The sequence below is a fragment of the Stenella coeruleoalba genome (genome assembly GCF_951394435.1).
Source record: "Stenella coeruleoalba genome assembly, chromosome: 20".
In the NCBI taxonomy this organism is placed as follows: domain Eukaryota; kingdom Metazoa; phylum Chordata; class Mammalia; order Artiodactyla; family Delphinidae; genus Stenella; species Stenella coeruleoalba.
In genome coordinates, this window is record NC_137166.1 from 58632000 (window position 1) to 58645512 (window position 13513).

General features: G+C 51.0%; 1 protein-coding gene across 1 annotated transcript; it reads right to left on the reverse strand.

Annotated features, from left to right (window-relative positions):
* Nucleotides 1-224: 224 nt before the first annotated feature.
* On the reverse strand, nucleotides 225-8713 carry LOC307179551 (uncharacterized protein). Its single transcript, XM_079908847.1, has 3 exons — nucleotides 8440-8713; nucleotides 6247-6373; nucleotides 225-5056 (listed from the first exon to the last, which is right to left on the reverse strand). Exons 1-3 carry the CDS (start codon nucleotides 8467-8469, stop codon nucleotides 3411-3413), a joined length of 1803 nt encoding a protein of 600 aa, XP_079764973.1. The 5' UTR covers nucleotides 8470-8713; the 3' UTR covers nucleotides 225-3410.
* Nucleotides 8714-13513: the final 4800 nt, after the last annotated feature.

The window sequence follows — 13513 nt, forward strand, 5'->3', positions numbered from 1 at the left end:
CGAGATTCAAGTCCTTTGTTAGTGTTTTCTTAACAGATAGTTTTCCCAGTATGGCTTACATTTTCATTTTCTTGAGAGTGACTGTTGAAATACAAAAGTTTAAAATTTTGATGAAGTCCAATTGATTCGTATTTTTCTTGTTATGCTTTTTATGATATATTTAAGAAATTCAGCAAATCCAAGGTCACTATGCTTCCTTCTAGAACTTTTATGGTTATAAGTTTTATAGGTATGTCTATGATCAAGTTTGAGTTAACTTTTACACATGACTTCAGGTATGGGTGGAAGTTTGTTGTTGTAATATATGGCTGTCCAGTTGTTGATTTGGTTGGTTGAAAAAATTACCTTTTCCTCTGTGAATTGCTTTGGTCAGTTTTGGTACATGGAACCCAAAAGTCCACTTGGCATCTGGCTTCAGGCACTAAGTGGATCTGGGGCTCAAGTAACGCTGCCTTCCTCTGTGGCTCATTCACAGATCAGCCTTCCTGTAGAATCAAGACAGATGTCAGTAGCCCCAGTTCATAGATGCTCAGAGCCATAAGGGCTTTATTTTGGATCTTCTGGCACATGCACATGATCATGTACCCACAGACGCATGTGCGTGCACACACAAACACCCCCCCTCACACACACACACACACACCCGCAGGCCGGCTGCCCTGCACAGAGCCCTGTTGGGGAGACCACAAGGCAGGTTCAGGTCAAGGACACTTCACCAAATCAAGGACTCTTCACCAAAAGTCTTCATTTTACAGGATCTACACATCACAGACCATTTGGGGTACAAATGATTCAGCTCTGGTGACAGGTGTCTGCCCTACCTTGCTTGGAGGCCTGAGTTCCACATGTCTCAGCTGGACTTTAATTCTGATCCCAAGCCACTCTCCCATGTTGGTGGGAGGCAACTGATACACCCAGGAGAGTGGGCCTGAGCAGGCCAAGGGTCCCTGGATATCTTGTGATGCTAGGGATGAATTGGTACTCTGGGGAAATCAAATGCTTAGAACCAACACACCTTTGTTCAGTATGTTGTGGCATCACCAGGGAAATATTAAGGTTCCAGTAAGTTGGCTGGTGTGACAGAGCCCTGGTGGGGAGAGTAGAAGGTAGGTGAAGGGCTTCATCCATGCACTGGGGGCAGTGTTATGAGGCCTAACTACAGCTGACAACACGGGTTCAAGGACTTGAGCCATTGATGATGTGTCCACCCTTTGCCAGGAAGCCTGAGGCCCCAAGGTTCAACTGAATGTAACTGTGATCCCAAGCCTCCCAAGTTGGTGGAAGACAATCATTACACCCAGAAGGGATGGTCTGAGTTCAGGGATTCCCTGACACCTTGGGATGCTGGGGAGAGCTCAGGCACATCTGCCACGTGCTCGGCTGACCACAAGCCTGCCAGGAATGCCATCCCTCATATGGTCAGTTTCAGGGAACTGGCGGAGGATTGGGGGTGGGGGGTACAGAGAGTCATCCTGAGTGGAGTAGTAGCAGTGCCCTGTCCCTGCTACGTGCTGTGCAGTAAACACTGGGCCAAAAGCCTTCGTGTCTGGAGACCCCCAGGGACTCTTGGGCTCCCTGAAGCCTGGTTTGCTTATTTTCTAAGAGTCACAAGTGTTGGTCCAGGAACACACATGAAACCCATATATATAGTTTGCATTTGTACCTATAAACTTTGAAGTTTGGGGGAAATAGTTTTCAACCTTTATAAAATCTAAAGGCTCCACATAAAAACATGGATCTCTCACTCCTCTTGGAAAACCAGAAAATGGGGCAACCATATGTTGATTCCACCGTCTCTGACCCCTATACCTGGGGACAGCTGTGCCTCAGTGGCAGCAGAAAACAGGAGATGATAAGGCCAATGGCCACCACACTCGCCTGGAATACTGACTGGGCCACTAAAATCCTGGACTGCAGGACCTCCCTTCTCAGTCCCAGGGTTCCTGCCTTTGCAGTGTTGGCCTTGAAGTGAGCAGCTCTGGGAGGCTATAGGAATCCAAACCACCTCAAGATTATTGTCTGGCAGTGAGCACCTCACCCCTGGTTACACCCCTCAAGTGGCATTGCACTTGTTCTGGAGAACAAGGCAAGAACATGCAGGACTCCCCTGTACAGCTGAGTCTCTCTTGTGGCCAAGGTCACTGTCAGCAAGTTTAGCAAACACTACAAATCAGGTTTTCTCAGGTGTGTTATTTTTTCCCCGAGAGCTATTGTTTGCTAATTTCTGTGGTATAAATCCCACCATGGCTATTTCAAGCTGCCCACTTGATGTTGAACACACTCAGCTCTTGTGAGTGGGTATGATGTGCATGGCCCAGGCACAGCATCGGCCACATCTCCGTTTGTCACAGTCTTCCTGAGCTCAAACCCAGTGTGTCCACACCCACTTATGCTTCTACCTGGCCCCTGTAGATCTTAAATCCAGAGATACCTACCTACAGATTCTGGACATCAGGGGCCTTACTGGACCCATGGGCAGGTCCCAGGAGACATCCTCCCCTCAACACTTTTGAGGGATGTGGGACATTCCCAGGAATGCTGTGCAGGAATTGCTGGAGATTCCCACACCAGTACTTAATCCCCAAAGCTCTGGGCCCAACAAATAGTCCTGGCACCCAGGATATAAGATTTGGCCCAGAGACCTTCAGTCTGTCCCAGGAGGCCTTGGGCTACAAGGCAAATTAGATTAAACTAGACTGCACGCTATTCCTTGCCATCCTACTATCAAAGTCTGGGCCCCCACAAAAGCCCTTCCCTCTCTTGGCACCATTAGAGCCCAATTCTGTTCTCCATCTCTCCCCATACACAATGGACGGAGTCTCAGGATTAAAGATGGCTTCAGCAATAAGGTCTTTATTATCACACTCTGCAGGCAGGCAGTTCCAAGGCTGGGTGATATGGAGGCTGGACCAGTTCACTGCAGGCATCATCTGTAGACTCAACAATGCCCATGAAAAAGGAAACTTCCTCTGGACATCGTCAGACTCCAGATCCTCCTGGAGAGAACTACGTCAGGGCAACACCTGAGCCACTGGGGACAGGGGAGAGGTGGAAAATGAGGCCACCCCAATGGGCTCCCAAAGTTTATGGCTCCCTCCAGGGAATGAGAACACAAGCCTGCATTCCCTGAGTAGGTTGAGATGACAGGCACATGGTGTGGGGATCTGCCAAGTGGTAGAGGTGAGAGGGCACCTGGCAGTGACATAATCTGGCAAAGCACCTGGACAGGTTAGAAAGTGCTGCATAGCTCCTGCAAGCTTCCCACTTACCACTGGCACTACAGCCAATCTCCCAGTAGGGGTGTGGGATGCGCAAGTTTCAAATTTTGGCTGATGGCTTCCTCACAAAGGTTCCTTTCATAGGAGTTTCTCAAGAGTGAGTCCTTTTATGGAACAAGGAGAAGGTCCCCACTAGTGCTTATCCACTCTTGCCACATTCCTAAGGCCTTTCTTTGGTGTCACCTTTCTGGGCTGAGGGAGGCTGGAGCTCTGGCTGAAGGTGATCCTACGTCCACTGCACTCAGACGGCTCTTTTCCAGTGTGACCCTTCTGGTGCTTAGAGAGGTTTGAGCTGTAGCGGAAAGCTTTTCCGCATTTGTTACACGCATAAGGCTTTTCTCCAGTGTGAACTCTCTGGTGCTGACTGAGAATGGAGCTTTCGCTGAAGGCCTTCCCACACTGGCTGCACTTATAAGGCCGTTTTCCGGTGTGAACTTTCTGGTGCTTAACAAGGTTAGAGCTGTAGCTGAAGGCTTTCCCGCATTCAGTGCACTCATAAGGCCTTTCTCTGGTGTGAACTTTCTGATGCTGAATGAGGGCAGAGCTTTGACTGAAGGCTTTTCCACATTCGGAGCACTTGTAAGGCTTTTCTCCAGTGTGAATTCGCTGGTGTGGAACGAGGTTGGAGGGGCAACTGAAGGCTTTCCCACATTGGTTGCACTTATAAGGTCTTTCTCCAGTATGACTCCTTTGATGCAGAATAAGTTTGGAGGTTTGCTGGAAGGCTTTTCCACATTCACTGCACTCAAAAGGCCTTTCTGTGTTGTGAACTTTCTGATGCCGGACAAGATGGGAGGTGTTAACGAAGGCTTTTCCGCATTCGCTGCACTCATAAGGCCTTTCTCCAGTATGTATTTTCTGGTGCTCGACAAAGTTGGAGATACAGCTAAAGACTCGCCGACACTGTCTGCACTCATAAGGCCTCTCTGTGTTGTGAACTTTCTGATGCCGAACAACGTGGAAGCTACGAGTGAAGGCTTTCCCACACTGGTCACACTCATAAGGCCTTTCTCCAGTGTGAACTCTCTGGTGCTGAGTGAGTGAGTGTTTGCGGGTGAAGACTTTACCACATTCACTGCAACTGAGATGCGCTTTTCCAATGTGAACTTTCTGATGCGTCCTCAGGCTAAACAGGTGGCTGAACACCTTCCCACATTCCTTACACACATGGGATGTTTCTCCAGTGTGAGTTTTTCGGTGATTAAACAGGGTTGAGCTCTCCATGGGGGCATTTCCACCTGCTGGGCACCTGAAGGGTCTCTCTTTGGCGTGAGTGATCAGGTGGTTGAGGAGTGCAAAGGCCTTCAGGAAGGCTTGTCCGCAGTCGCTGCACTTGAAGGGCTTCTGTGAGGTGTGGCCTCCCTGCTGTTGCTGCCAAATGGAGCTGGGTGGGAAGGCCTCCTTACACTCGGTGCTTCTGTGTGATGTCCCCTCTCCGTAGGTGGCCTGGGGCTGGAGGCCATGGCTGTCCAGGACAGCCTTAGCACACTCCCTGCATGTGAAGGGTTTCTCTTCACTGTGCTCCTTCTGGTGCTTGTGAGAGTTTGCACTGAGCCAGAAACCTCTCCCACATGTCTCACACGTGTACAGTTTCTGCCTGGGTTGTATTCCCTGGTGCTCAGCCAGGTGTAATATGTCTTTTAACACTGGGTCATGCACATCACAGGTGTTGGCCTTCTGGATGGATGGATCTGCCTTGGGGGTCCTGGACTGAAGCACTGCTACATAAACACTCTGCTCATAAGATGCCTCCTCAGCCTCTGCTCCACACCCATAATCTGAAAGCAGAGAAATGCCAGTTAAATGTATGTAGGCTTTGTTGGGAGAGGGCAGCCCCTTCACAGATGTGTGTTTGACACATTCAGGAATGAGTCTGTAGATCAAGTTGGGGTGAGGTAGAGCCAGTGGTGCAGGACTGGGCCCAGGAAGGCCACAGAAAGCGAGGGCCCATCACCTGTGAGAACATGGGTGAGGTTCAGGCTGGGAGGAGAAGCAGAGATTCCAACTCATTCCTCAGCTTTCATCAGGAGAGGAGAGAGCTCTGCCAGGAAAAGAGGACACAGAGCCATGTGCACGAGCTCAGGAAAATGCAAGGAACCTGGTGCTCTGAGTCTACATGAAGATACACACACATGTCATGACACATGGACTGTAGGCTAACCTGGGACAGCCCTGCAAAAGGAGGAAAGGCGGGGAATGGGGGAGAAATGGAGATCAGAGCAGTGAGGCTGTCCATCATCAGGGCCTAGGTACAAAAGACAAATGGCAAATAGGTGGTCTGTCCTCAATGAAGAAGGAAGATGGGGGTCGGGTGGGGCTACTGGCTCCAGCAACAAGCTCCAGTGGACACAGGGTAAGTACCCAGTATAATGTGAGCCCATCACAATGTCGCCTCTGCCCCCAGCTCCCGTTCACCAGAGCCAGGCCCCTTCCCAGCCTCTCTTGCTGTGGCTGCAGACATGGGCACCCAGGGTCCTTTGCCCTGTTCCTGTGGTTGGGCAACCACACAGGACGTGGAATATGCAAGTCCTGGCAGAAAGAGTGGATGAGGGGGTGGCCTAGCTCAGGGCAACCTATCCGGTGACAGACCAAAGGGAGTTCGTGTCATCTTTGCAACTGGGAAGAAAACCCAGTGTTACAAAATCAGCTCCTGAGGAGCGGCTCCCAGGAACAGCCCAGTCGTCTCCACAAGCAGTGACCACGTCGGTGTCTGCAGTCCACAGCACAGCCAGGCACAGAGGTGCCACCGATCCGGACCAATTTAGGTAGCCGGATTGAGACTCCGAAGCCTGAGCCCTTCCCCAGATGGCTTTGGAATCAGGTGTTGGGGCTCCTCAGAGAAAGGAGCAGGCAAACATGAGGCAGGTGGTCCAGGGGAGGAAGCAGTGCCCATGCTCAGCTGCGGGAAGACAGAGCTGCTTCTGGGAGAAAAGGAAAGGCAGAGCCTAGGAGGCTGGGAGGGCCTTACCCAGTGAGGCCACAAGTGCCAAGTTCTCCAGCATCACATCACAGTACAGGTGCCTCTGAGCCTCGTCAAGGAGCCCCCACTCCTCCTGAGAGAAGTACACGGCAATGTCCTTAAAGGTCCCCCAGCCCTGCCATGATGAAGACAATTAAGTCAGCTAGACCAAAGGATGGTAGAAAAACGAACAAAAAACAGTGCACAGATGAGCCCATACAGACCTAGATCTTTCACCCTGCATCATACCACCTCTGTGGTGGGCAGTCTCTGACCCCTAAACCATCCTCCCCAAACACTCCAGGTCACCCACTTCCCCCAGATGCAACGTCATGGGGGCCGCTGTCTCATGTCCCATCGGTCACTGTCCTTCAAAGAGCAGGCAGGTGGACAGATAGATGCCATCTAAACCCTTAGCCTGGCATGTAGGGCCCCACTTCCTCCTGCTAGGTAATTCCCCTGGGTCCCCAGATCCTGCCACCCAGAAACACCAAACCGGAGGCCCCCTTTCTCCCACAGGGCCCCCAGTACCAGATTCCAGTCCACTGACTCATCTCCTCTGCATGCACACGTCAGGCTTTGTATTGCACATCTCCAGACCCCACACCATTCCCTGGCCACACAGTGGGCATCTCCCAGCCACCCCACATGTCACTGTGCACATGGTGTCCAGAGCCTGGCTACTTGGTGAGGTCAACCAGTACCCCTTCCTGACCCAGACTTCAAAGAATTCCAACTGCCAGGGGTGGCACCCAGAGTTTCCTTCATTGTTTCTGCAACTGGGCCTATTCCTACCTTTGACTCTCAGCCACCAAGGCCAGACGTGGATCTCTGGCATGTCCTGGCCTCTGACTTTCTGCATGCTGTCACCTCCCCTGCCACTGTATTCTTCTCTCCTAATGTATACTCAAAGTCCAGGCCCACCACCTCCCACCCCAGGCCTGCGACACTCCCAGTTGCCTGCCTGCCACTGAGCTAACCTGCTATCCTAACTGAAACTCACAGGCCCCACAGAGGGCGCCAAGAAAGGCTGGTGAGCCATAGAGAGGTGAATAGCCACCAGCCCCGGTCCTGCTGTCATCTACCTCCACCTACAATATGCCTCAGCCTCCAACCCAGCGACCGGGGGCCCCTTCTGGACCCTCCTCTCCCACACACCCCTTCCTTTGTGGCTGCTCCTCCCTTCACCTGAATTTGTGACACCCACCACCCCAGTCCAGGTACCCGAAGAGCCACCCAGTCCTCAGCTGCCCCCATGGGGCATCCATCACCATGCCCTAAAGACGCTTCCTCCTAAATCTGCACCTGAGTTCCACCTCACTTCACAGGCTGGCTACTGCCAACTGGATGTCTCCAAGTGGAATCCCTCAGCATAACTCAGACCTGCATTCAGAAGTCTCTGGGACATCTCAGTCTCCACATGCAAAATCCACCTCCTGATCTTCCCTGAAACCACTCCACCCACCAACTTCCCCATCTCAGCCGAAGCACTTCCACCTTCTAATCGCTGGGGCCAAAAACCCACGGGGACATCCCCACCTCCTTGTTCTCCCTCTCTCCCTCTCTCCCTCTCTCCCTCTCTCCCTCTCTCCCTCTCTCCCTCTCTCTCTCTCTCTCTCTCTCCCCCTAAAATCAGGCTGGCTTAACTTAAAAGACAGATCCAAGCTCCAACCACTTCTCCCAACTCCAGTCACCGCTCTGGCCAAGCCACTGCTATATTAAGGTAGCATCCTTGTGTGCCTCCTTTTCTCTTCCCTCACTCTCACTCTCCTCTCTGTTTTCCACTCTGCAGCCCGAGGAAGCCTGTGAACACCTGAGTCAGATCACCTCCCTCTTCTGCTCCAAACCTTCCGTGGCTCCCGCCACCCTCAGGTGACAGGCCAAGCTCTTGTCCACCAGGCAACAGGGAGACCTTCAGTTCCCTGAACACTCCCAACTGAGCTTCACCGCCAAGCATGTGCACATCCTGGTCCCTGTGCCTGAAACTGCTTTGCACGCCTTGTCCCGCTGGATTCCAGAATGAGAACGTTTCCACAAAAAACCTGGCCAGGACTCGGCACCTTGGGCTTTCAGTGACCCCAGGGTCCCAGTAGCGAAGATGGAGGGGCAGAGTCCGGGAGCAACCCCTCCCCTCTGTCGGGGGTCCCGGGCCACATGGGTAGGGGTCCGAGTGAGTGGGGGCTGTGGGGACCCTCCACTCACCCGCAGCGGGCCCCTCAGCGCCACCGCCATCAGACCCAGGCGGGCTCTGCCGCTCCCTACACCCCCAGCCCCAGGCCGGGGGCCTCCCACCGCCCGTTGCACGCGGGACCTCTGTCCCCACGGTGTAAACGCCGCCTCCAGGGACCGTGCGGACGCAGGACACCACGTTACAGGACACTGCGGCTCGTACGGAGCCTGGAGGCCGGTCCCATCCTCCTCACTGTCCACCTCGGCCGGGTCCCGAGGAGGCGCCTGGAAAACGGCCACGACCCAACACTCGGGTCCCCAAGGGCAGTGGAAAACGACCTGTCAAGAGCAGAAGGAATGCCAACAATGGAGACGCAGGAAGTTCCGCCCCCGCCGACAGAGCAGCAGGAAACAGCCCTTGTTCTGGGCTGTGATTGGTCCAGAACCTGCCGCCCCCGATGCCTTGTGGTCAATGTAGTTTCAGTCATGCATTTCCACCCCCCACCCCCACCCCCACCGCCCCGGCGCGGCGCCCACACATTCTCCATTCTCCATGGCAACGCCAAGCTACCTCTAGAGGGGCGCTGGGAAATGGAGAGCTGAGAAAAAAGAGGGGCAGGAGCGTGTCTTTGCTTCCTTTTAAAGGGGCCGCTCCCAGGTTTCCTCCCGCAGAGATTGTTGTCCAGCAAGTGACCCGTGTCCTGGGCCTCGGACAACCAGCCGTGAGGAGGCCCCTGGGGAATCACTTGTTGCCTTTGAGGGTGTCAAGTGAAAATACTATCTTCCTCATGGCGACTTTGTTTAGTAACCTTAAATGTCTAATTCAGTGGTCCCCAAACTGTGGTCCCTGAATCAGCATCACTGGGGAACTGGCTAGAAAGGCAAATTCTTGTCCCCGCCCCCCACAGGGATGAGCCTGACAAGCCCTTCTGGAGATTCTGATGCTCTAAATTCAAAGAATCAGGTCTAATTCAAAGTCCTGTGACAAAATTTGGAAAATACCACAACTTTCCTCATGAGAGGTGACATGAAAAGTGCTTAGCTGGGCTTCCCTGGTGGCGCAGTGGTTGAGAGTCCGCCTGCCAGTGCAGGGGACAGGGGTTCGTGCCCCGGTCCGGGAAGATCCCACATGCCGCGGAGCGGCTGGGCCCGTGAGCCATGGCCGCTGAGCCTGCGCTTCCGGAGCCTGTGCTCCGCAACGGAGAGGCCACAACAGTGAGAGGCCCACGTACGGCAAAAAAAAAAAAAAAAAAGTGCTTAGCACAGGGCCAGACACGTGGTGCTACATATATGAGAGAGCTAGTATTGTTATTGTCCTTATCGTCACCAGCAGCAGCATCCCAAGGCTCTTACATACACTGCCAGGGAGAGCAAGTAAGAGATGCCAGGGAGAGCAAGTAAGAGATGCCTGTCTACAGAATGCTTGTTGAGCTTGTTGGCACTGTCGCTGGAAGTAATCAATAAACAATCTCTACTAGGGATAGAAGAGTTTTATTTGAGCCAAACTGAGGACTATAGCCCAGAAGACAGCCTCTCAGATCACTCTGAACTGCTCCACTGAATCATGGCACATTTTTATATCTTGTCAGAACAAAGAACATCAGACAGGTCAAGGATGCATTCCTTCAAGGTTTTAAAAAAAAAACAAAAACAGGTCAGCATGCACACAGTCAATATGGCCTTGAGAAGAAGCTAGTCTTATCATTGAAGGAATACCAGCATTGGCATCCCAGGAAGGGAGGCATTTAAACTTTATTTTATTTATTTTATTATTATTATTTTTTTTGCGGTACGCGGGCCTCTCACTGTTGTGGCCTCTCCTGTTGCAGAGCACAGGCTCCGGAAGCGCAGGCTCAGCGGCTATGGCTCACGGGCCCAGCCGCTCCGCGGCATGTGGGATCTTCCCGGACCGGGGCACGAACCCATGTCCCCTGCATCGGCAGGGGGACTCTTAACCACTGCGCCACCAGGGAAGCCCTAAACTTTATTTTTAACATGGACATTCTTTACCTCTGGTCAATGCACCCTTTTCTTTAATGATTACAGCAGATGTACCATGTGTTTTTGATAGGCCACAAACAGGCTGTTTTAGCATAAAAAAGTCAAATCATGTATAAGCCAGAATGACTTCCCCATCCCTCAATATGTGAATATGAAATGCACTCATTCTTTTTTTTTTTTTTTTTTTTTTGCCAGTTCTTATTATTTTTACTCATTCTCGACTTAACGAGTAGCCAGGTAGGCAATGTTTAATGTTTTTTTTTAAGTATGCTCATGGTAGGCAGACTAATGCCTTCCCCTCCCCTCAAGATGTCCAGGACCTAATCTCTGGAGTATGTAAATATGTTATGTTACAGGGCGAGGGGGAATTAAAATGATAGATGGAATTATGGTTGATAATCAGCTGACCTTGAAATGTGGAGATCATTCTGGATTATCTGAGGTTGGGAGGGTGAGATGAAACAATGTAATCACAAGGGTCCTTAAAAGTGGAAGAGGGAGGCGGTAGAGATGGAGAGAGATTGAGTCAGGGTGATGCAATGTGAGAAAGAAGTTGCCGTTGCTGGCTTTGAAGACAGAAAGACCCACAAACCAAGGAATGCTGGCAGACTGTGGAATCTGGAAAGGCAAGGGAACACATTCTTCCCCAGAGTCCCCAGAAGCAACACAGTCCTGCTGATGCCTTGATTTTTTTTTAATATTTAAATATTTATTTGACTGCACCGGGTCTTAGTTGCGGCACACAGTATTTTCGTTGCTACATGCGGGATCTTTAGTTGTGGCGTGTGAACTCTTAGTTGTGGCATGTGGGATTTAGTTCCCTGACCAGGGGTCGAACCCGGGCCCCCTGCATTGTGAGTGCAGGGTCTTAGCCACTGGACCACCAGGGAAGTCCCGATTCCTTGATTTTAGAGTAGCTGACACAAGTGTCAGACTTATGACATCCAGAAAATTTTAATAATTTGTGTTATGTTTCTCTGCTTTCAAGGGCTCATGTGATTATACTGGACTCACCCAGACAATCCTGGATATTCTTCCCATCTCAAGATCCTTAACTTAGTCCATAAAGCGGGCCATGTCAGGTAACATATTAACAGGTTCTGAGGATTAGGATGTGGGCATCTTTGGAGGACCATGATTCTGCCTACCACATTGAACTCACATGGCTATTAGCTATTTTAAAACAGGTGCTGGGACTTGCCTGGGGGGCCAGCGGTTAAGACTCTGCGCTTCCACTGCAGGGCACACGGGTTTGATCCCTGGTCAGGGAAGTAAGATCCTGCATGCCGTACAGCGCGGCCAAAACAATAAAATAAAACAGGTGCCAAAATTATAAAAGCAGAAGTTTCCACAAAGAAATCTGAAGCTCTAGCTCCTCCAGGAAACACACACAATTCAGGTTTCCTGAATGCCCGCCTGCAGGCTTGCCTCCAAGCCTTTGCACATGCTGGTCCCTCTGAAACAGGAGGGAAGGGGGCAGGGCACAACCTTTAAAAAAATGACACACATAGGACATGACAAAAACTGCTTAGAACCAACTAGGTCCAAGATGGCAGAAGATTCAACTTCCAGTGGGCCTTGAGACTCATCTTATGCTCGCTGTAATGCATTAGCTAAATGATACACCCACCAGCGCCATGACAATTCTGAGGCCAACCATAAAATGTCAAAAAGTGGGTGGCGGCCCAATTCCTGGAAATCTCCACCCCTTCCCCCGAAATACTTGGAATAATCCTCCCACTCATTAGTCTATGAAATTACCCGGCCCATAAAAACTAACCATCCCATATTTCGGGGCCTCTCACCTTCTGAGATGGCCCACACTCTGTGGAGTGTGTTTCTCCCAAGGCTGTTCTCGCCTTTTGAGACAGACCGCATTCTATCTATGGAATATGTACATGTCTAAATAAATCCATTTCTTACCTATCACTTTGTATCTCGCTGAATTCTTTCTGCGATGAGACATAAAGAACCTGAGCTTCATTAAGTCCTGAGACCAGGTGTGTCATCTCAGTTAAAATACGGTGGGTTGGGGCTTCCCTGGTGGCGCAGTGGTTAAGAATCTGCCTGCCAATGCAGGGGACACGAGTTCGAGCCCTGGTCCGGAGAGATCCCACATGCCGAAAAGCAACTAAGCCCGTGCGCCACAACTACTGAGCCCACGCGCCTAGAGCCCATGCTCCCCAACAAAAGAAGCCACCGCAATGAGACGCCCACGCACCACAACGAAAAGTAGCCCCACTCACCGCAACTAGAGAAAGCCCACGCCCATCAACAGAGACCCAACACAGCCAAAAATAAATAAATACAAGAAATAAATTTAAAAAAAATACTGGGGGTTGGGACTTCCCTGGCGGTCCACTGGTTAAGATTCCACGCTTTCACTACAGGGGGTGTGGCTTTGATCCCATGTTGGGGAACTAGCATCCCCAGGCCGGGCGGCACAGCCGAAAAAAGAGACCGTGGGTTCAAGTCCCAATCTGGGTTTAGGCTGGCTTCTAGTCTCGGCACGTGGGTTCAAGGTGAACCTCACGTGGGATTTGAACATTCTTTTTTTTTTTTTAAATACTTTAAATTATTTATTTATTTGTCTGTGCCGGCCCTTAGTCATTGCTGCATGCAGGATCTTCGTTGTGGCATGCGGGATCTTTAGTTACGGCATGTGGGCTCTTAGCTGCAGCATGTGGGACCTAGTTCCCTGACCAGGGATGAACCCAGGCCCCCTGAATCGGGAGGATGGAGTCTTAACCACTAGACCACCAGGGAGGGACTCAAACATTCTTTGTTTACTGGAATGGCAAGAAACATTCCCTAACCACAAATACATTAGATTTTCTTCATTTATTTCAAAGTGAGCAAAATTTACACACAAATACTCCAAAATTGATGTTATCTCTTGCATTACAAGGACTTACAAAGAGTAGTGATACTGCAGACAGAGCTGATATAGATGTTATAACAATCACTTATAACTTACCTAGGGAGGTAAGCAGGGAGGGAGACAGAGAGAATGAACTCGACACAGATTGGTTCCATATTAACTTACAATAGCCCTATGCGGTGGGTACCATTACTGTCCCATTTTGTGTATGAGGACTAAGAACCC